The sequence below is a fragment of the Gavia stellata genome, chromosome 2 (assembly GCF_030936135.1).
Source record: "Gavia stellata isolate bGavSte3 chromosome 2, bGavSte3.hap2, whole genome shotgun sequence".
NCBI classification, from domain to species: Eukaryota; Metazoa; Chordata; class Aves; order Gaviiformes; family Gaviidae; genus Gavia; species Gavia stellata.
In genome coordinates, this window is record NC_082595.1 from 18,050,275 (window position 1) to 18,071,603 (window position 21,329).

Genomic DNA, 21,329 nt, shown 5'->3' on the forward strand with positions numbered 1-21,329 from the left:
AAAATAGGGAGGGAAGAAGTGACTATGAAATATTTGTGCTGTAATTAAAGCTGCCTCAAGAGTAAAGGTTCTTCAAATATTTCTCAACTAATTAGGGTGGAGGCTATGAGAGAAGGGAGGAGGGAAAATAAGGAAAGAAAATTACTTTGCCATGGGTCTCCTTCTGCAAGTGGTTTATGAGGGTTTTTTCCTATTTGTTATTGTACTGATAACTGGAGGTTTGAAAGCCTGTCCTCTGGAGTTCTGGTATGCTGAGGATTTCTGCATTTGGCTTATGAGGAGGTAGCTATTTTCTAGATCTTAATCTCATGACATTAACTGTTTCTTATGTGGTTTTCTTTTCTTAGCCATTTTTTAGTGTCTTGCGTAAACACTCGTCAATTGGCTGGGCTACCGCTGTGGGTAATGGAAATATTTCAGTTGTCAAGTGCAAGTGTTTTGTCCCTTGGATGTTGTTGCCTTGGATTCTCGATAATGGTCTAATATGTTGACCTTTTTCGGTTTAGTTAGGAGTGTATGTGGTATTTCTTTCAGCAGTTTAAAGTCGCTACTGCTGGCAGCTACCTCTGGGTTAGAACTGGTTTTTGGTAAAGCATAGTAGGATATATGTAGCTAGATAAACGCAGCTAGTTCAGGTTTCAGGTGTGAAGGTGATGGCTTGCTGCTTATTATTATTGCAGAGCACAGAATTCAGTTTGCAAAGCTAGATTGAGGAAAAGAAGGTAAGCAAAATCAGAGGCCTTCTTCCAACAATAAAGTAGGTATTTACTCTAAGAAATGGAGAACAAAATTAGTGTGCATTTTCAGTGTTCTTTATAACCAATTTTGCTTGCAATAAACTACCGTCTTTCATACCTTTTGAAGTGGATTTGTGCTAAAATGGGTCTCTTCAACCAGTGCAGCTGGATGGAAGATAGCTGAAGCACTGAAGTGTCCATGTTTTCCTCACACCCTCAGTGATATTTTTTTGTTTGTTTGTTTCACAAATCTTTTGGGTTTTCTGTGTAACTTACAGTTGAATTACTTCTTTTAAAGCATTCTTTTTACTTTTTATTTTCCTAGGTCAACTGTACAAGCTAGAAGGGCTGAAAACCATTGCTGTCACAACCAATGGGATCAACTTAGCCAGATTGCTGCCCCGACTGAAGGAGGCAGGACTGAATGCCATTAACATTAGCCTGGATACTTTGGTCCCAGCTAAATTTGAGTTCATTGTCCGGAGGAAAGGTACAGGCTTGTCTTCTAAGGCAACTGTGTTAATACTTGCAGTAATGTTGTGAGTTGTTTGGTATGTCTTTCACACTCAGTTATTTTGGGAGGGGAGTAAATTGCTATTCTTCTGAGGCTAGGAAAAGTAGTCTGTACTAGCTTATTTGGTAGTGACTCTTTTTCCTTCTTTCCACAACCCTTAGGCAGGTAGGGCTCCTTTAGTTGGAGCTGGTGGAGCAGAAGATGCTCCACTCGCCACAGTCAATGGGACTGTGACTACAGCTGCCAGTAACCGGCTGATTACTGGTTAGTCATGGATACCAATAGACTCTCCAAATCTTATATCGGTCTCGTGCACTGCTCTTCTTTAATACTGTTCAAAAACAGATGTTCCTGCTATAGCAGCCGGGGACTAAGATGCCACAAGAACTGAACTTCTTGTCATGAATAGCATCAGTTTCTGGAATTTATATTTGGGGCATGTTAGCAGTGGTCTCACTTGTTATTAGTGATGTTCCCTACCTCCACTAATTTTTAATAGGAATAAACATAAACTGTGCCTGAGGTCATTTGAGGAGGGGTGCTAGCTTTTGTAACTTCTCTCTGATTGAGCTAGTAATTCCAAACAAAGTTTCAAAAATGCTTGGATGTGCCCAGTGTTACACATTGTTCTTTAAATGAATCCTAAAGCTCATCATGAAGTTCAGCTTCATGTTGGGCTTCCTTCCAACCTAAAACTGATTTGATCTTGTACCATTCTATTTCTGTCCAGTAATGGAACTTTGGCAGTCTGTGTCAGACAAAGCCTCCAAGTAGCCACTAGATGGTGCAACAACGTAAGATAAGTGTAGGGTAAGGGATGTAGAAATCTGGGATGCTGTGAGAAGTAATTTCAACGTTTGAATCACTCCACTATCAAATCAAAGTTCTGCTGACAGGTGCAGAAAGGTGTCCTTGTCTATAGTCTCTCTGGGAGCACTTCTTCATGTTTCTACACCCCAGTGCAGAAATCTGTTCCTGTCATAAATCTGACTGGAGCATTATCCTTCCAGCGTAGACTATTACATTAATCTGGTTGCGTCATGGCACAGTTGGCTCCCAGAGGAGTATCTAATCACAAGCAGGTGTTGATTGTGCTCTTTCTTTCTGCTCTCTGCATTTGAATATTACCTGGTTTGTGACGTTCACTGGAAACAAGCCCTTCCTTTGCTACTGAAGAGGCAAAGCTGATCCTCCAGCTTCCTGAATTACATGGCCACAGCTCTTCGTATCTGATTGGAAGCTGTTAGGAATGTGCTGCTTATAAAGTAAACTGAAAGTTATTGGGGGATGAGGGTAATTTTTATTTATAGAAATGTTGTCTTCCCTTCTTCCCCCTTTAAAGAAAAAAGGTCTTTAACTACAAAGAGAGAAATTGCTCAGCTGAATAGCATAGGGAATGAACAGGGAAGTTTCTATGACTCTGGTTTTAAGGAGGAGAATAAAGTCTCCAAATCATAGATGTTTGGGTTTTTTTTAATGTGGAGATCAGGTAGAAATAGTAATGCTGAGTTGGGTTTTTTCTTTTGTTAAGGGCTGAAATTATGTAAAAATACTTTTTTGTTGTTTTTTGAGGGCTTTTTATTTAATAGGAGATTTCCAAGTCTGGAATGAGCAGAGAATACAGTGCCTGCCCTACTGTGCTACCCTGTTTCCTGTGGCAGTTCCAGAGGTGTCAAGATATAGCTCTGTTAGGGTAAGAGGGATTCCTGGTCTTAGACTCCTACAGGCTAGTAACTTCTGTGGAAAGTAAAGGTGACATCTGATTACAGAGCTAACCAGGAACTCGAGCAACTTGGAATCAATTTTTCTGCTCCTCTAGAAACTCATTCTAGGGTTTTAAGAAAAGGCTGGAATTTTGTATCTTTGGTGCAGGTGACACCTGCTTTTATTCCCAAATGGTTGGGATAGAGGGAATGACTGTGAGATGATCAGAGATTTTACTGATGTGTGAAAGCACATTAGAGGACCATAATATTTCTACCTCTCTCCATCTACCACATTCTAAGGGATGAACAAATGAAGAGTACTTTCTGGCAGGTAGTCAGTCTAACCTGTTTCACAACCTGTCTCTCCTTTTTTGTTCAGTACAGGGAAAATGAGATAATATTGTACTGTAATTGAATCATTAAACATTGATTTGAAGCCTTTCTTCTTTTAAGGATTAAATGTTGGGAGGTGTTGTCCCACATGGGATTGTTCTGGATGTGTCTAAAGTTGTCTGTGCTTTAAAGTTGGCTAAAGTTACAATTTCAGAGGAAATCTAAAAAGGTGAAAATACTGAAATTTTTCATTGGGTGGAAGAGGACAAGGGTTGTAATTTTGAAATGTCAGACAAAAACTTGGACAACTTTTCTGCCTTGACAATATTTCCTGACACAATGACATCTAGTATTCTTTTCTGGTCTAATATTTTGAAATATTTTGGTTTTATTCTTTTTGTTGTTCTATTGCCACACAAGGACTTTGATCTAGAAGGGATGTTTCAGTAAGTATGGCAATACAAATAAACTTCTAACAGCTTTACGTAAAGAAAAAGCAAAAAACAGTTAACACGAAAATATGAAATGCAGTTACAGATTTCTGTGGTTTTACTATAACAAACTTTTATTTTAAATAATCACCCTGCCCCCAAAATCTTTTAGTGGAAACATAGTTGTTAATCAGAATAGCTTACTTTTTTTTGTAAAGAAAGATTTTTGAGAGCTGTTCTAAACCACATTCTTCTGCTAGCGTAATAGGAGGTAAGAGGCAAAACTGGGAAGGACATTGAGTTAGATGCATTGCAAGCTATAATCCTGTTCCATATCTCTACAGCAAGCTGAGCCCAAGCATGCGAGTATTCAAACTTGCGGAGTTTTTGATCTTCTGCTTGCTAGTGATTGCTTCCTGGCCTTTTTAGTTCAGTTTCACCTTTCTGCAGTCCTGAAGTTGCACATAAGGTTTTCTGAGCTGTTGCAGAGCTTTTTGATCCTGTTTGTGGCTCTGGGATGTGCTTACAGCAGTGTATCATTATCTCTGTTGCCCCATTCAGCCTGCGAACTTGCTTAATTGGAATGAAAGTTACCACTGGTGCTGTAAACTTCCTGGGCACATGCAAAACAAGTAGGTGGTGAAGGAGAAGGGTGACAAGTTAAACTTCAAACAGTTGCTTGCAAGAGTTAGTTTATAGTCTTCTCCTTGCTCTTCACCTCTCATTTTGCAGCCAGGACTAGCATTAGGGTCTGCTTATAAAATGGTTAGCATCTTCTGCTGTCCTGTGTTCATGTTTTATAATGCCTTTACCAGCCAGAAAGCAGTTAAGTGAAAGTTTCTTGTCTCTGTTTCTGGGTTTTTTTTTCCCTGATCTTGAATGCATCCAATATTAAGTATGCGCAGAATATTATTGAGTTATTGCTTATTGCTGGTAAAGCACCTACAGGTTAATGAAGGTGTGATCTCTTCACTAGAGAATCTGAGTTTCCAGTAGATAAGAGATAGGGAAAGGAAAACAGAAAAAAAAACATGACAAGGAACAGGACAGGGATTGTCAGCACAAACTTCTGGAAGATGTTGCCCTTCCTTTTGCTAGCACGCATAAAGTATTTGCTGTTGAAGACTACAGCTTTGGAAGAAGGAGCTCAGTCTCATACAGTGTTTTGTCTCACACCTGAGTTTAGAGTGCAGAACAGGAAGGGAACTTAGTCTAGCACCTGACAGGGCAGGAGAGACATTCACAAACACAGGGCTAGCAGCTGAGCATGCCCACTCACCAGAAACGCATACCCAGAGCTCAGTAGCTTGCTGTCTCATTCTTGCTACTATCACCTTGCTTCTCTGCCAGCTGGTGAGTGTGGCAGGGAAGGAATAATATGTCAAATGTAAAATTGATACCATGATGAAAGGTCTTAACTGTGTTTAAAATTGACAGAAGGTGTGGTTTGAGTGAGATGATTAAGAGGCTTTCCTAAAGGCCTTTGGAATTCCAAAATTGCATTGTTCCTGTATTTTTCTTCCAAATTTAGAAGGTATGTGTAGGGATGAAGATAGTTACCCTAAATTAACTATATCTCTGTGTCTGGGAGCAGCTGACAAGTGTAGACCACGCTAAATGGTAGGGTGAGGCTGGGCACTTCATTCGTTGAAGTCACTGCAGTTTCTGACATATTTCATTTGTTTTCAAGGGTCAAAGGCCAACTGAATTGCTTTCCTAAATGCTGTAATCCCCCCCCCACGTTGTGCTCACCAGTTTTATATCTTTAAGGTAGTCATAAAAATGACAATCCTGTAAAATGCTGCCTGTGATCTTCAAACTAATGGATAGTCAGTAGCTTTGGGAAGCCAATTACATCTGTAGCCAGGGATGAACAGGGAATTGAGGGGCTTTTGTTTGTTCCTAACACCACTCCCCTCCATACACACTTCAGAAAATCCTTTTAAAATTCACTTAGCAATATTGCTGTCTGACTCAGAACAGTGAGATTCTGCCATTTTAGTAGAGACACATGCCATTTTTATCAAATAAACATTAATTTAGTGTTCTTTCTTCATTGCATCTGGTGGCAGTTCACAAATGCTTGCCACTCCCTTTAAGAACAACATAACACAAGGCAAAGCTGAAGTATGGGGAAGTGGAGAATCATGTGCTAATGATACGTGGATGTCCAAAGATGCAGAAAAGCATACCAGTATTTTTGACTACCATATACCAGCTAAGCAATTTGTCTCAGTGACTTGACCTCAGTAACACTGGCAGCCTTTGGGCAGGGTGTGGGGAATGTTAGCATTGAAGCCTTTTTACTTGCAGCTCTTCTTACTTGCAGCCCCTATCTGCTGAATCAGATGATTAATTTTTATTTGTCATCTTTTTGTCTTTTACTTAATAACCTCTTTTTGCTTTCTGTTTTTAAGCAAGAAAAATAAACTTTTGTTCTTTTTAGGTTTTCACAAGGTAATGGAAGGAATCCACAAAGCCACTGAACTTGGCTACCGTCCTGTTAAGGTAAAGCCAGTGTTTATTTAGTCTGGAGCTGTTGTGTTTTACCATAAATGGTGATAAAAGACACAGCTCACCTGATGAGGATTCACACCCCCTCTGTGAATAGTTTTTGATAAGACTGAAGAAAAATTTTAGATTGAAGATCACATCAAGAGGTGATGGGGGAAATTCATATTATCTCCTCATGGAGCTGAGTGTACTGGTTCCCTCTGCCACAAAGCCTATTGATTGCCTAGCTGTAGGCTACAGGGTGGTCCTGCTCTGAACTTGCCTCTTCCTACCCCCTCTATTGATTTGGCACTTGTCTGACCCAGCTGTGAACTTGGCCAAGGGAGTTAACAGTCAGAAAACTATCCTGCAGACATTAATTTTCTCTTGGTTTATCTCCTTCAGCTACTTACAGCAGACTCTGAGGAGTGCCAGTGTGAGAGTAAGGGAAAGGGAGTCCTCCTTTTGGGGGTGCAGGTAAACCAACTTAGCTGTAACATGAAACTTCACCCTAGCTAACTCAGTTGTTTGCCGTTCTGCAGCTGTGATTCCCTTCAGTTTCTCCAGTGCTTTGGAACATGTGTAAGTGTGTTAGGCTATAGAGCTATGAAAAACACTTGAAATTAAACTAGGTTTTAGGTTTTCCTGGCCCCTCACTACAAGAAGGACATTGAGGTGCTGGAGTGTGTCCAGAGAAGGGCAATGAAGCTGGTGAGGGGTCTGGAGCACAAGTCTTATGAGGAACGGCTGAGGGAACTGGGGTTGTTCAGCCTGGAGAAGAGGAGGCTGAGGAGAGACCTCATCGCTCTCTACAACTACCTGAAAGGAGGTTGCAAAGAGGTGGGTCTCTTCTCCCAAGTGACTAGCGATAGGACAAGAGGAAATGGCCTCAAGTTCTGCCAGGGGAGGTTTAGACTGGATATTAGGAACAATTTCTTTACTGAGAGAGTGGTGAGACACTGGAATAAACTGCCCAGGGAAGTGGTGGAGTCACCATCCCTGGAGGTGTTCAAGGAATGTGTGGACGAGGCATTGTGGGACATGGTTTAGTGGGCATGGTGGTGTTAGTTGATGGTTGGACTTGATGATCTTACAGGTCTTTTCCAACCTTAGTGATTCTGTGATCCTGAGAATCATGTTGCACGATGCTCAGACATACAAGTCTGCCTTGCTAACAGGGAGTGTTTTAGCAACTGCACAGCTATCTGTTGTTCTTCAGATAAAGCAGAGAGGATCTGAGGCTCCAATGTAAATATTGTTTATGAGGAGTGTGTGGAAAACTCAGTTTTAACCTCTTTCTTTTTGGAGGAAGGCAGAGCTAGTCATCTCTCAACCTATGGTTATGGAGTGTGCTGTGAACACTTCCTGGTCTGGGGCATTTGCCTGTCATCTGCCAAAAAGAGTGCTGTAGAAGGTACCCTTCCAGTACTTTTACAGAAGTCATACAATGTAGGACTGGCGAGTGGAGTTGTCATTTTGGACAGTAGAAACTGGCATACCTTAGGTGGGTAAGACAATGCCTTTGTTACCTAGCTTTTATTAGTTTTCCATTTAGCAAGGCAATTTTAACAACTTTAGATTGGATGCAAAAACTTTCCTGTAAGTTTGGTAGAAACAATCATCTATACCATTTCAATCCTGCCAACTTCTCTCATCATCTTTTTCTTTCAAAAAAAAAAAAAAATTGTTCTTTCTATCTACCTTGCCTTGTGCAAGGACTGTGAAACCTTGTGTAAGAGGGAAGAAAGTCATACTCTGCTCACTAATTTGAGGTGTCTGCTTTTCCTGCAGGTAAACTGTGTGGTGATGCGAGGCTTCAATGAGGATGAACTGCTGGGCTTTGTGGATTTCACAAAGGATCTGCCCCTTGATGTGCGGTTCATAGAATACATGCCCTTTGATGGTAAGCAGTCCTGCTTTGAGATTGTTCATGCCATGGAGTGTGCCTTGGACATAGGTGTATCTGGTTGGTGGTTATTCACCCTGTGGGCTTGTCTCTGGAAGTTTTGGTGAGCTCTTTTTGGGAATTAGGAATTGCCTTAAGTTTTATGTTGTATCTTTTGCAGTTTATCTGTCTTCCCTGGATAAGCTGGAGAAGGATTAGAAGCAGGATTAGTTGGGGCTGGGACACCTACAGGGAAAACTGAGATTTGTGGAGAACGTAAAGGTGGTTCTCTGCTAATTAAAAAAAGTAAAATCCACAGTCTAAAGTTATGTTGGTTTTGTTAATTCTAGGCAATAAATGGAACTTCAAGAAGATGGTGAGCTACAAAGAAATGCTTGATACAATTAAACAGAGATGGCCTGAATTGGAGAAATTGCCCTGTGAAGCTTCCAGCACAGCCAAGGTGGGGTTAGACAAAGAACATGTGAAATGTTCCCCCATTCTTTACCTGCCCTACATCCCAAATTCTCCCAAGTTCAGCATTTATATTTGACAAGCAAAGTAAAAAATACTCAGTGTAGTAACTCCGGGATTTTGGTCAAGCTGCCTGCATGTGATTTGACTCTTACTTAATACTGGACAAGGTCTTTACCTTTAGAAATACAATGTGTTTACTAGATGCCTTGGTCAGATACAGGCTTGTATCCTGTACTTGCAGCTTTTGAAACGTTTGTCAGTCAATGTTAACAAGCCTGATGAAACAGTTGTTCAGTGAAGTAACAGTATTGCTTTAGAGTGTGCAGTGTCACATGGGGGATTTCTAGCCTACATGAATCTATGGCTCATGGCTGCCTGAGTAAGAACATGCGTACTGGCATCACCTGTCAGTTGATAACTACAAGAGCAAACATTTAACAAGTTTGTGAATTTCCAGGAACAGGGCGGAATAGGCTGAAACCCCTGACAAAGCTGATTTTGCTTTTTTCTCTTGTGTGACCTTAGAACTGAAGAAAAATTGTATTAAAATGTCTTTTGGTCTTTGGGCAAGTGGAGCTTTAAAAATGAGGACTCCATATTTGACTCTTCTTTTTTTTTCCTCTGCATTTGTTTAGAGTTATAAGGTGCCACATTTCCAGGGACAAGTCAGCTTTATCACCTCCATGACAGAGCACTTCTGCGGATCCTGCAATCGGCTGAGGATAACAGCAGATGGGAACCTAAAGGTTGATAGTGAAACATGATTCTCTTTGCTTTCATGCAGCAAAAGTAGTGTTGAAATTCTTCCCTTAAAGTAGCTGGGATGTAAAGTAGGATGGAAAGATGCATAATTATTACCAGCTAACTCCAGTTTATCTATCCTATATGTATTCTTGTTCAAGCTTGTTGGGCGGTTAGGGAGATGTTACATCACCTTATTTTGGTTTCTCTGTTTTGCTAACATAGTTAACTTCAGTTGTAAAACATGATTGCAAGGGCAGTAAATATAAACATTTATTTTAATCTTTGATTCAAAAACATCTTAAACATGTGACAAGCAGATGATTTCCCATTAAAAAAGGATCCAAGCAGCTGCAAGGGCTTGGCTTTTGTGTTCCACAAGGATCCCGTCTTGTTTCACCGAGTATTTTCCTGCAACTCTTCTTCAAGAGCAGCCTGGACATTTGCTCAACGGCTGTAGAAAAGGGAGGGATAACCATTTCCTGCCACGTTGAAACTGGCAGTTTCTGGGGGAAAATTAACGTTTTCAAGTAAAAATTGGCACTTACGCATTGTCATGTGATGTTGACAACAGCTGTGCTGCTGTCTGATGTCAGATGACAGAGGCAGCCTGAAGGCCCAGTGAGCTTAGGTTACATAAATGTCCCAGGCTGTCTGTGTGTACATGAAGAGAGAAAAAGAAAACAATTTCCATAAATGTTCTCTTTCTTCAGTAGGATAGGCCTCTTCAAAGCTCTTTACTCTGAGGTTAGTACAAAATACTTGTAAAAACCATTTATTTTATTTTTTTCTCATTTCTGTTTCCTTGGGTTGGCTTGCAGGTGTGCCTTTTTGGGAATTCAGAAGTGTCCTTGAGAGATCACCTACGGTTGGGTGCCTCAGAGGAAGAGTTGGTTCAAATCATTGGAGCAGCAGTGGGCAGAAAAAAGAAACAGCATGCTGGTATGTTTGTTGTACCTGAGAAATAACAGCAGTGACCTGGGAAAAAAATGTCCTGGTACTGCTGTGGGATGCATTGACTTGCCAGGAGAAAGAAAGAAGGAAAAGCTTCTTGAATGAACCTGCACTAACTAAGGAAAGAATTTTCCCATCTGATAAGAGTATTGTCTGGTAGAAAGCTGGTAACATACCAGTCCTGCAGTTACTCCAAAATGTGGATGTTAGTTTTGAGTCTTCTAACCTTCCACATGAGCTAGAATCCAGACCATCTAAAAGTCTTTCAGACTGACTTTTGTCTTCAAAGAGATGCAAATACCACTGCTCAGGATAACAACAGCAAAGCGTAAAGCTAAGCAAAAGCTGATGGGGTTGTACTAGATCCCTTTTATCTTAAAATTAGTTTTCTGTAAACTAAGTGCTAAAGCTAAATTGAGCTGTTGGTCCAACTACTGCATTAATACGTTTCTAAAAGTGACAAGTCTGGTTTTGAGTATGCAAAAATTTGTAGCCACTCATCTAGTGCTCTGCATAAGGTCATGACACAAGGTCCATGATGATGCAGTCACTTCCTCAGGCTGTATTAGTCTTTTCTGAATTTATACTGATATAAACTGTATTTCAGTCACATCTGAACCTAACCATATTTTCGTAATCTGGCTGCAGCTGGGAATGCTGACCTCTTGTACATGAACTGGCTTCATGATCATCGAACAGTCCCCTTTACACTAAAAATATGCTTTGGCCTTTTTTGTTCTTTTACAGATTCTGCCAGATTACTAACAGTTGATTTTGCCTTTTTTTCTGATGTGTAAAACAAATTTAAAGGAAGCTTTTAAATCTGAGCATAGACTAACTTGCAAAGTACATTGGTCTGACCCAGATAAAATAGTGCCTTGTAAATGTAAGGGAAGGGGTAGAGGGATTGGTTCCCTTTTCTTTTAGACCATTCATTTCTGAATTTGTGATTTGGGAAAGGGGGCGGGGGGGGGGACAAGAGTGTTCTCCCCTCTAGTAAAGGCATTTTGCCATCAGCAGCGTTTACCTGACATTGTCTGTCTTTTTCCAATTTGTGTTAATCCTAGTATTGTTCTTGGGGCCTTCTGTGATTGGACTTCTTTGAACTGGAACAATATTAACAGCTTATCCATAGAACTAGTACCATTGAACACTGTTGTTAAGAAACAAGATAGTTACAAGTTGTTTGAATTCTGTAGTAGGTAGACGGTAATTCAGATTATGGAAAGCTTTCTGGGAAGGGGTTCTACAGTGTGATAAACCCATAGCAGCTGGATGCTTGGAGACTGTGGTGGCTATATGGTTTTAAATAATACCATGCTAGATTCCCCCTCCTCCAGCTCCTTCAGTCTTTATTGAGCTTTGGTTTTCCTAGCATACAGGTTGCACAGTGAAGAGCAGAAAACTAAAAATATAAACCAGATGCATGACTGACTTAAAAGCTAAAAAGCTAGGATTTTTATGTGTTCCTTATTTTATTTCTAGGCATGTTTAACATTTCCCAGATGAAAAACCGGCCAATGATCCTGATTGGTGGGTGACAAATCAGTACGTAATAAACATAACATGATTTTGTTTGGTTTTTGTCTGTGGGGGAGCAGAGCGGATTGGGCTTTTAAGTCTAATTTGTGTTTGGTTCTGGCTTAGGTTTAGGCAAAGAAATGGGTTTCTTGAAAGGCAGTTGTGGTTAAAGTTATGCTGAAGTGGAAAAGGAGGAAAGGTTTAATGTCCCTACCAAGCCTTACCCAATCTTCTGATTGACAGCACTGTTTTTGTTTTCTCTAATTTTGAAAGTTCATTACATTTTCCAAAGGGATCACTAGCTTTCCTATCTATCTGCTTCCTTTGTACTTAACAAGAATTGTGTAGTAACTAATAAGGCAGTTTGGGGTCAGTTTTACAATATATAGAGCTGGTAACCTGACAGAAATCCAAGTTTTCCCACCTCACTACTTCTTTACTTCAGAATCTGAAACTTGGGATTTCATTCTTCTGAAATGTCCTCTTACTGCTGCAAAGTCTCAGAATATAATCATGAAAACTGTAGTATCTGGAATCTGGCCAGCCTTATGGGCAAGAGCCTTTCTTCTCCTATGTGTGTCTATTGAAGATGTTTGCTGACTCTCCCTTCTGCTTGAAGCTCTGTCCATGAGTGATGTGGCACTGCTGGGGGTTCTCTTACTGATTTTTCACATCCCCTACAGTGTGGCTTTACCTCCTCCAGGCCTATGTTTCTCTGTTTTGTAAGACAGACAGACAGCTATCTTCCCAAATACCTTTTATCTTCCTTAGACTTAAGAAATGCTTGCAAGAGTTAGCATTGTGAGATTAATTGGAAGTTGTTCCATTGTTTCTTATCAAAAAGGAGGGGGAAAAACACAGCAAGGGGTGGAAGAGATGAACATTATGTTTCAAACCCAAACTCTTACCCTCCCATTGATGCTCTGGAGGAGGTTAGCTGCTGTACACCTTAAAACACAGCTTTTAAAACAGGTACCCTTGGGGATGCTGAGGGTAACATACATTAATTTGCAGGTCTTTTCATCAGGTGATACAATAACTGCTCTTTTCATAAACTAGGATCCTAGTGCTGGTACTTCTGTTGCCTTTATTAGGAAATAGGTTCTACAGAGGTCTTTTAACATAGGTTTTCACTGGGAATATTTTTTACTTGATGCCCCCCCTTTAAAGGGCTGTCATTTCCCTGTTGAGTTCTAAAGTGAATGGATTCAGTGGTGCAAGATTGTCTCTCTCAGTTCACTTTTGCTGTTTTGTATTTGGCCACTGCTGCATTGTGTTCCAGGAAAAGGGGACAGAGGACCCTTTGTTTAAAGTGTGTATTGACTTGCTGCATGAGGAAAAATTTTCTTTTTTTTTTCTTTTTTTAAGATGAAAAATACTATAGTAAACTCTTGACAGCTCACGGGGACCTACATAATTTTTCAAGATGCCTTTCAAGGAATCCCCACACTCCAAAGTTAGTATTCATAGCAATGTTTGGATGTCTACAGATCAGATCCATCCAATTTCTTTTTGAAAAGTGCTTTAACATTGTCTGACATACAGTAAAAGAGGCAGCCTGTCCAGGTCCTCCCCCAGCTGTTCCATGACCCTTTGAGACTAAGTTCTGGCAGTCACCGCATCAGTGGAGAGACTGGAGATGAGTGGAAAGTGTCCCACTGTGACACGTGGGGAATCATTAGCAGATTTCCTAATTGTGTTTTGAATTACTTACAAACTTCAAATAATGCTGGCGTGCAAGCAGTCAGTGGGTGTGTGTGTATGGAATTAATTTAATGAAACTTAATGAATGCTGTAGAAATCACTAATTGGTTTTGCTAGTCCCAGTAAGCCAAACCTGGCTTCTTCCCTGTGCTGCTGTTGTCTGATCCTTTGCTATATGGTTTGTATGCTATTTCCCTTAATCAAAATATTCTCTTTGGCAGGTTGTTCTCCTCATGGGTTCACTTCAGTTAGGGGAATTTCCTCCTTAGTTTAAGTATCTCCTGCCTTCTTTTCCCTCCCTGAGATTGTGCTAACTGGAAGCTAACACAATTAAACTTCAGGTGCAGCAACAGAACATAAGGAGATGCAGTTTGCCACATGGTTTCAGTTGTGTTATATATAGTGCTGTAGAAAACCATTATCTATTTTTGTTGCTATATGAGCAATTTGGGTGAAGATAGAGATGTCTAGGTACAACTTGAAGAAAAAGTAGGTTGTTAAAAGAAGCAAAGATGCTTTGCATGCATTACTGTCTGTTGCTGTCTTTTTACTTACCACTCTACTTGAGCAAACAGTACTTCCCTTCCTTGTTCCCACCCATGTGTGTTCACCCTTTGCAGTCGATCTTCTCCAGCTTCCAAAGATAAACCTTGCCAGGGGTTTAGCTTCAGCTTTAAAGCTAATCAAGGAATCCAGAAGAACAGAGTACTTTGAGTTCCTGGATTTTAAAAGGAATATTCAGGTTAGGCCCCACTGTACAAAGAGACAGGGAAAGAAAGGAGGAATAAGCACAATTTTCTGTACTGTTCTAAAGCAGAGCAATGTTGCACTCACAACATTTATGTCCATTTAATCCCATTCCTCTGAGGTTAAACACATTACCACTAAACTTGCAGGAATCTTATTTAGTTGGATAGGCCATCAGCTGTAGATCAAAAAGGGCTTTGCCTGAATTTAGATTATTGCAGTGATTTTTAAAAAAAAATGCTATGAAATCTATAGTTGATTTAAGCTTCAGTAATGGGCACAGTGTTTGGAGGGTACTCTGGATGAAAAAGGTGCTAAGTGCATCGGTCTTGTTAGAGCAGAGGCTAGGACTAACAAAGAAGAGATTACTTGGTTTGTTTTTAAAAAATGGGGGGGGGGAACGACACACAACCAATACCTTGTCCACACTGTGTCTGTTGTTGTCATGGGGACAGTCCAAGGTGATACCTGTAGGTCTGGGCAGAGGAGGTTAAGCTCAGCAAGGTGCAGAGGGGCCAGGAAGCTGCTTTGATTCACCTGTGGGCAGTCTGAAAACTCATGAGTAAGGGTGTCCCTGAATACCAGAGCTACCAAAGGAGGTTATTGAGCAAAACCCAATTCCAAGCTTCTCAAAGCAGAGCAAAGAGAGCAGGAGCTCGAGAAAAAGAGAAACATACTTATCATGAGGCTGTTAAACTAGGACTTAGCCACTTACCTCTATACTGCTTTCGCTTTACTTACAAAACAAATCACTTCTTTTATGTCAGAAAGACTCCTTCTGTCTTGACACTTAGCATTTAGCCCTGTGCAAATGCCAAAACCAAGGGATTAAATGGTGAAAAGGGGCAGGAGGGCTTACTACCTCTCTGCCAGCTGGGAGCTCTGCCAGCCTGACTTGGAACATACTTCTGAGTAAAATCTATCTGTCAATGAGGGGAGCGTGGTTTTTCCAGTGCTTAAACTTCAGCTGTCATTAATGTAGTAAGAGCTGGCAGTAATAAGTGTGGATCCCATTGCAGAGCCACCCTCTGAGCTTGCAGACGGTGCAGTTGCAGATGTAGTACTTCTGGGCCCTGCTGTCCTCAACTGCTGGCATGACCCTCCCCTGCAGAAGGAGATGAAAGCAGGAAGTGCAGCTGCCTGTGCTGGGAGGAAGGTGCTTGGAAAGGCAAGAGTTGAGAATCTGAGCACAAGAATTTCCTATTAACCCTGCCAGGCTTTCGAAAGAAGACTGGTGCTGGGACAATCTCAAATGGATGCTGAGATGCTGTGACTTGCTTTTCTTCAGAACTGATGTTCCTATAAGCTTTCTTGGCTGCTGTTGATACTTTCTGAAAGCGAGTTATTTCTTCTTGTCAGGGACCTTGAAGTTAGTGTTTTGAGTCTTGGGGTTTGTAGTAACAAACCAACAAATGCAGGGAACTGATGAGAGAGAAGAGAAAGACCTTGAGGAGAAAAGGGCATGTTTGCAGGCTTATTGAGGATTTTTGCAATACAGAAAGTACCAAGCAGTGCTCTGACAGGGTTCTCAGCTACTGCAGACTTAGCTTAGCTTTCCAGTTAGAAAGATGTATTCTCATGTTACTTTTCTTTTTTTCTCCCCCCAGAGCCTGCATTGATGTCATTCCCACTATGCCAAGATGCCCTACAGAATCCCCCAAATTCAAAACAGTGGGGCCAGACATTTAGCCATTGGCTGACTTTGAGAGCAAGTTTACCCAAACACATGGGAAAAGTATTAATGAAAAATAAGCTTACACAACAACTTTTCCTGCCAGGATCTCACCCAGAGCAACAGTGGCACTTAACAACAGGAATTCTACAAACCCAGCTCCGAGGCTGCTGTGTCTTCCAGAAGGACCCAAGCTCCACATTTGACACGAAGTGCCTTGAGGCTTCTCCTGTTGGCCAAGTTTCTGTGGACTGTCAGTCCAAGGAGGCAAGTCCAGGATCTGAATTCTGTACCAGGGATTCAGGATCTTGCACCCACGTACCTCATGCCTCTGACAACTTGACTCACACTGATGAGGAAGGACGGGCCACAATGGTTGATGTTGGAGGGAAGCCAGATTCAAGAAGAAGTGCTGTTGCTGGTGCTGTGGTCTGCCTGGGTGAGAAGGCATTTGGGATGGTGAGGCAGAACCAGGTGAAGAAAGGGGATGTGCTGGCAGTAGCCCAGATTGCAGGAATTCAGGGAGCCAAGCTGACCAGCCAGTTGATCCCATTGTGTCACAACATCCCCCTCAACCATGTTGAGGTGTCTCTGAGCCTGGATGAAGCCAGATATGCAGTGGTGATTCGCAGCTCCTGTCAGACCTGGGGGAGGACAGGTGTGGAGATGGAAGCTCTAACAGCTGCTAGCCTGGCTGCCCTGACTGTGTATGACATGTGCAAAGCAGTTACTCATGACATTGTGATCAAAGAGGTGAAGTTGCTCAGTAAGACAGGTGGGCAGAGGGGAGACTTCTCAAGGGTCTAGATCATATTGAGACACCTCCAGCTCTCCAGGTGACCACCACTTATGTTCCCTCTCTTACAGAATTTTTGCTCAGTTGAAAGGCTTGGAGACCTCAGCAGGTGTACCATACCACAACCCTATGACTCCAGTTTTGCCTTACCCTGTCAGCTTACTGCTGGGTGAACAGTGGAGCCACTTATCCCTGTTGATAAATCGTATGTGTGGTTTTTTAGAGGACAGACTTCTCCACTCTGCCAATACCTTCATTTCAGCATCCTTGCCATAACCTTGAGCAAATATTGCTAGTTATACCAGAGGTTTGTTGTTGTATTTTTTTTCCTTCTTGCTGTGAAATATTCACAGCTGCTGTCATCACATCATGCAACTGTGAGCTCTGGAAATGAAGCAAGTGCTGAAAGTGCTGTTATTTGGCAACTATTTTTAAGTCAAGGATTAGGATTTCAGAATTGTGTCTGTCTGTCTGTCACCCTGACCCCCTTAGTTGAGTTTAGAAGGTGACAGTGAGAACTTCTTACTAGGGAACCTTACCATGCAGCAGAGATTGTAACTGTGGAACAGCCAGGGTCAGAGTGGCAGCTCCCATCCCTTTTGATTGCTCCTGCTTCCCTTGCCTGCAAGTGGGAAATATCCACATACCAGTTTCACAAGAAAAAAAAAAAGATGGCAGTTGTCCAGCTCTCTGCCTTGAGCACTCTGTAAAACATGATGTAGAAACAGAGGACTTCTGGGTTTGGAAGAATTATTTTGCTGGTCTGAAAGATACCTTTTACAATGTTAGAAGCATGTTCCAGCATTTTGACCTTAGCACTCAAATACATTGAGGCTTTGTGTCTGCATGCTTAAGGGCTTAATTACACCATGCATGAAAGCAGGCATCAGCTCTCCCTGACTTTAGAAATAGATGTCACACCAAGCTGCAGAAGATTCCATGTCTTTCAGTCCTACAGTGCAACTCCTAGTAACCAGCAACCTGCATAGTCCTGACAGATAAAACAAATTTTAAGACTAGTAGCCACTTGGAAGAGTAAGGTAGTTACTGTTGCTTTGGTCAGAGTGTTTTCCTGCATGTTTCTCTAATTTGCTTTTCATGAAGTCTTCTGGCCTCAGAGCACTTAAAGTGTCCCCATAAATGTACCAGTGGCCACTGTCATGTAGCATTAAATAGCTTTGATAATTGAATATCCTAGATAGATAAGAAATTACTCAACATTGTTTTGTTAATACTGATGGATCCTTTCCAAATGTTAATCTAAATGCTCTAAACAGGGTCTTTTCAACTTTGGTTTACTTGTTTTCCAGTGTTTATGGCTAATGTGAAGTTACATACGATTTGGGGTGCCCCCCTCTCCATACGCACAGAGAGTTGAAGACAGCTCTAATAACATCAAAGAGGCTACCAAAAAAGTGTCTTAAACTTTGCAAGTAGCTGAAACAAGGTTAAATTACTGTGAGCATCGGTAAAGCACACACCACACTGTCATGCACATCCTGCTCATTTGAAGTAAGCACAGGTCTAAGGTGAGGAGGCAATAGGTTTTTACTACAGCTGTCTTTACTTATCCTTTACAAATCTTATACACTAGTTACCACAAAAGGCACTTTTTCCACTGAAGGTGAATTAATTTGATTCTTTATTCACTGTCACTGTGAGATAAGGCACATACAATGACCCACATAGCAGCTACTGCTGGAAGAGGGAGTCTGGAAAGCTTGGTGTCCAAAATCCACAAACAGTTGTAGACCTACATTCAGTGTTATAGTCCTGATTCCCTTGATATCACTGATCTGTCTGGAAGTTAATAGTAGGGGGCACTTCTGCTCCTTCCTAGGAGGAGCTCATCAGTCCCAGCTCACTCTGCAAATATGAGAGACCTTGTTCATCTGTGGAACTGCTGTGCTGATAGTGCAGATGTTTCCCTAGCTCAGCTTGGAGACAAATTGCCAGGAAAAGGAAGCACATGTGTAACCTGCTAAGTTAACTGATTCACACAAGCACTTACCTCCCCCCACTACACACAACACACCCCACCCTCCCTGCCTTTACCCAGTCTCAATATTTGAAAACTAAAAGGTAACTAGACAAACTCAAAAGTAATAAAATGATGCTTTGGGGCATATGATTCTTTGGCTTCTGAGAAGTTTGCTGTCATGCTGTAAAGCTCACACAAAGGATGCAAGACCATACAAGGGACTACAGCGCACATATGCATGACTGCCACGCACATCTTAATACTTACGCACATTTCACTACTTTCTTGGGTTGAGTGTCTGGAAGCTTTGGGCAAACAGACTTTGGTGCCATTTTATCCTCATGTTACATTATCAAGTCTTGAAACTATGCACATTTATAGATAATGAACCAAGCATGAGTCAACAGAACATTTTGCGAGAGAAATGAGCTGATAGCACTGTATGTTTCAGTGGTGCTGGGTGGGCAATGATGTAATAATATATGTTGATGAACTGACTACTTTTTGGAGGCTTCCTTTTTTTTTGTCCACTGCGTTTTTAATAAATGCTAGTTGTAATGGAGTATGTTTTGCATTACTTGGAATACCCTTTTTATTCATTCAAAGGAACATCCATGTTTGAATCCATGAGCTTCTATGACTAGTTAACTCAGGACAAGCAACAAGACAGACTTTATAAGTTGCAATGATTAGACAGCAATTAGCAAGGGATTAGTCACAATAACTTATTACTGTAAGGGATCTATTTTTTTTTTTGAGTGAAACTCATCTCTATCTGGTTGTTCTTAAACTGAGTAATCCTGTAGGCTTAGCATTATAATTTATCATCTCTCATCATTGTCCCAGCTTCTCCCACGTGCCTGTTCTGAATCAGGGGTGCATATAACAGCACTGCTTTGTGTTGCAGAGTAACATAAGCATCTGATGCCTTCAGAGCTCCCCATCTTAGTCTGAGTGACCATGCACTGAAACTGAGGTCTGGGGAAATGCCTTTATAGAAGTCCATCCCTCCTGAATCATGAGTAAGTCTAAAGGAAATTCCTCTTCTGATCCATCCGAGCTTCCAGGGGAGCTCTCGCCTCTTTGCTATGGAGAAGGCATGTTCCTACCTGAGGAAGTTTAGTCGACTGAGCTGTTCACTGTAATCAGCCACACGCTGCAGCCCAACAGGAAGCCAAGAGCCCCAGTGCACTGCAGGCACTCTGCAAGAGGGCAGAGACAGCAGCTATACTGCCACAGCATCTCTTTCTCTCTCTCCAGGTACAGCCTCCAAATGCTGCTGATCCTGGGAAGATAGCACAAAGCTTTACATCCTTTTTCTAGGAGCTGTTTCCTAATTTGGAATGAGGTTTTTGAAGATTTAACCAAAAGAAACAGTGTAAAGCACCGAGCCCACCACCTCCTTCTCCTGAAGGGTGCCTTAAGCGCACAAGTCAAACTGCTAACGCTGCGTGCAACACAAATGTAAAGCAAATACTGCAGAACATGGCAGCCCTCACAATGCATGGACAATACAGCTTTTGCCTGCTGGAAACTCACTTGTCCCAGCTAATGTCCCATTTGTGTGTTATTGACTGTTCACTGCTAATCCAGCCTGCGTCTTTTGCGGCAACTCGGCTTGTCCTTCCTTCACAGCCACATCCTGAGGCTAGATACCCCACCTACAGACTGCCTCGGAAAAAACTGGATGCGCCATATAAAGGAGAAGCCAGCAGAAGCTAGTCACTTAAGTATTCTTAAAGAGATTAAATCTATGTCAAAGAGAGTAGTGCTTTCAGAAAGTGCTGCGGGAAGAAGAGTGGAGCATAGAGGGAAGACGTGGCTTGAAATACCTTAGGAAGGGACCTCTTCTTCTGAATGGGAACACTCAAATCCAGACTGTAAAAGCAGCAACAGCTGAGCACTAAAAGGGGAATGAATTTTTCAGATATTCTAAGCCACTGGTGACCTGCGGTACTTCTCCTTAAATCGCTGATGTTACTCAGCTTTACATGGGATTTGACTGAACAGAATCTGGCCCTTCATCCAAGCCCTTCCTTGGCCCTTAGCTAGTTTGCAGCTCTTTCTGCCTGGCTCAGCAGCAGTTATGCAGGCATGTAAGAGCTTTAAAACGGCTGTAACATCATGTGTGCTTTGGCCAGGACGTAGGACTGCTAATTAGTTAAATGGAAACACAGTTCATTTCCCTCCACTAGCTATAGCCTTGCTTAGCATTTCAGGGGACCTAAAAACAGTTTGAGAAGTCACTGGTTGCAGTGGGCTGACTAAGCTTTCATTTTTTTGAGACTTGAGCTTAAAGCCTTGACTACGGGCTCAAAAGCCAGTGGATCTGAGGAGCACTGCAAAGCCATAACAATGGCAGGCAAACCCCTGACATGTCTGGCACGCTCCCTGGAAAAGACACAGGGTGGAGGAGCGGAATCCTTTTTCATAGGCTAGGCTTGAAGGGCTTTGGGTGAGCTCGGTGCACCCTGTCATAAGAGCAGATTCTCATTTTGGTCACAAGCTTATACAGCTGTAGCTGAGACACAAACCCAGCTACCTCTACTTTCCTCTGTCCCTCCATGCTGCCAGTGCCATGTTTAGAAAGCTTTCAGTTTAGCATCTCTATTTTTGTACTTACCCTGTTTACTCCTT

General features: G+C 41.8%; 1 protein-coding gene across 3 annotated transcripts in view; it reads left to right on the top strand.

The window, feature by feature from the left end:
* The window catches only part of MOCS1 (molybdenum cofactor synthesis 1), a 32,207-nt gene extending 12,999 nt beyond the window's left edge, over positions 1–19,208 (top strand). Inside the window, exons 4-11 of one of the 3 annotated variants that reach the window (XM_059828413.1) lie at positions 1,063–1,227; positions 6,168–6,229; positions 8,006–8,117; positions 8,450–8,562; positions 9,212–9,322; positions 10,139–10,259; positions 11,757–11,804; positions 15,851–19,208. In XM_059828413.1, coding sequence (XP_059684396.1) covers positions 1,063–1,227; positions 6,168–6,229; positions 8,006–8,117; positions 8,450–8,562; positions 9,212–9,322; positions 10,139–10,259; positions 11,757–11,804; positions 15,851–16,722 — 1,604 coding nt within the window. In that variant the 3' untranslated portion in view covers positions 16,723–19,208. Of the gene's footprint in view, positions 1–1,062; positions 1,228–6,167; positions 6,230–8,005; positions 8,118–8,449; positions 8,563–9,211; positions 9,323–10,138; positions 10,260–11,756; positions 11,820–15,850 lie in introns of all 3 variants that reach the window. The other 2 variants (XM_059828422.1, XM_059828411.1) reach the window with 2 other exon arrangements.
* Positions 19,209–21,329: the final 2,121 nt, after the last annotated feature.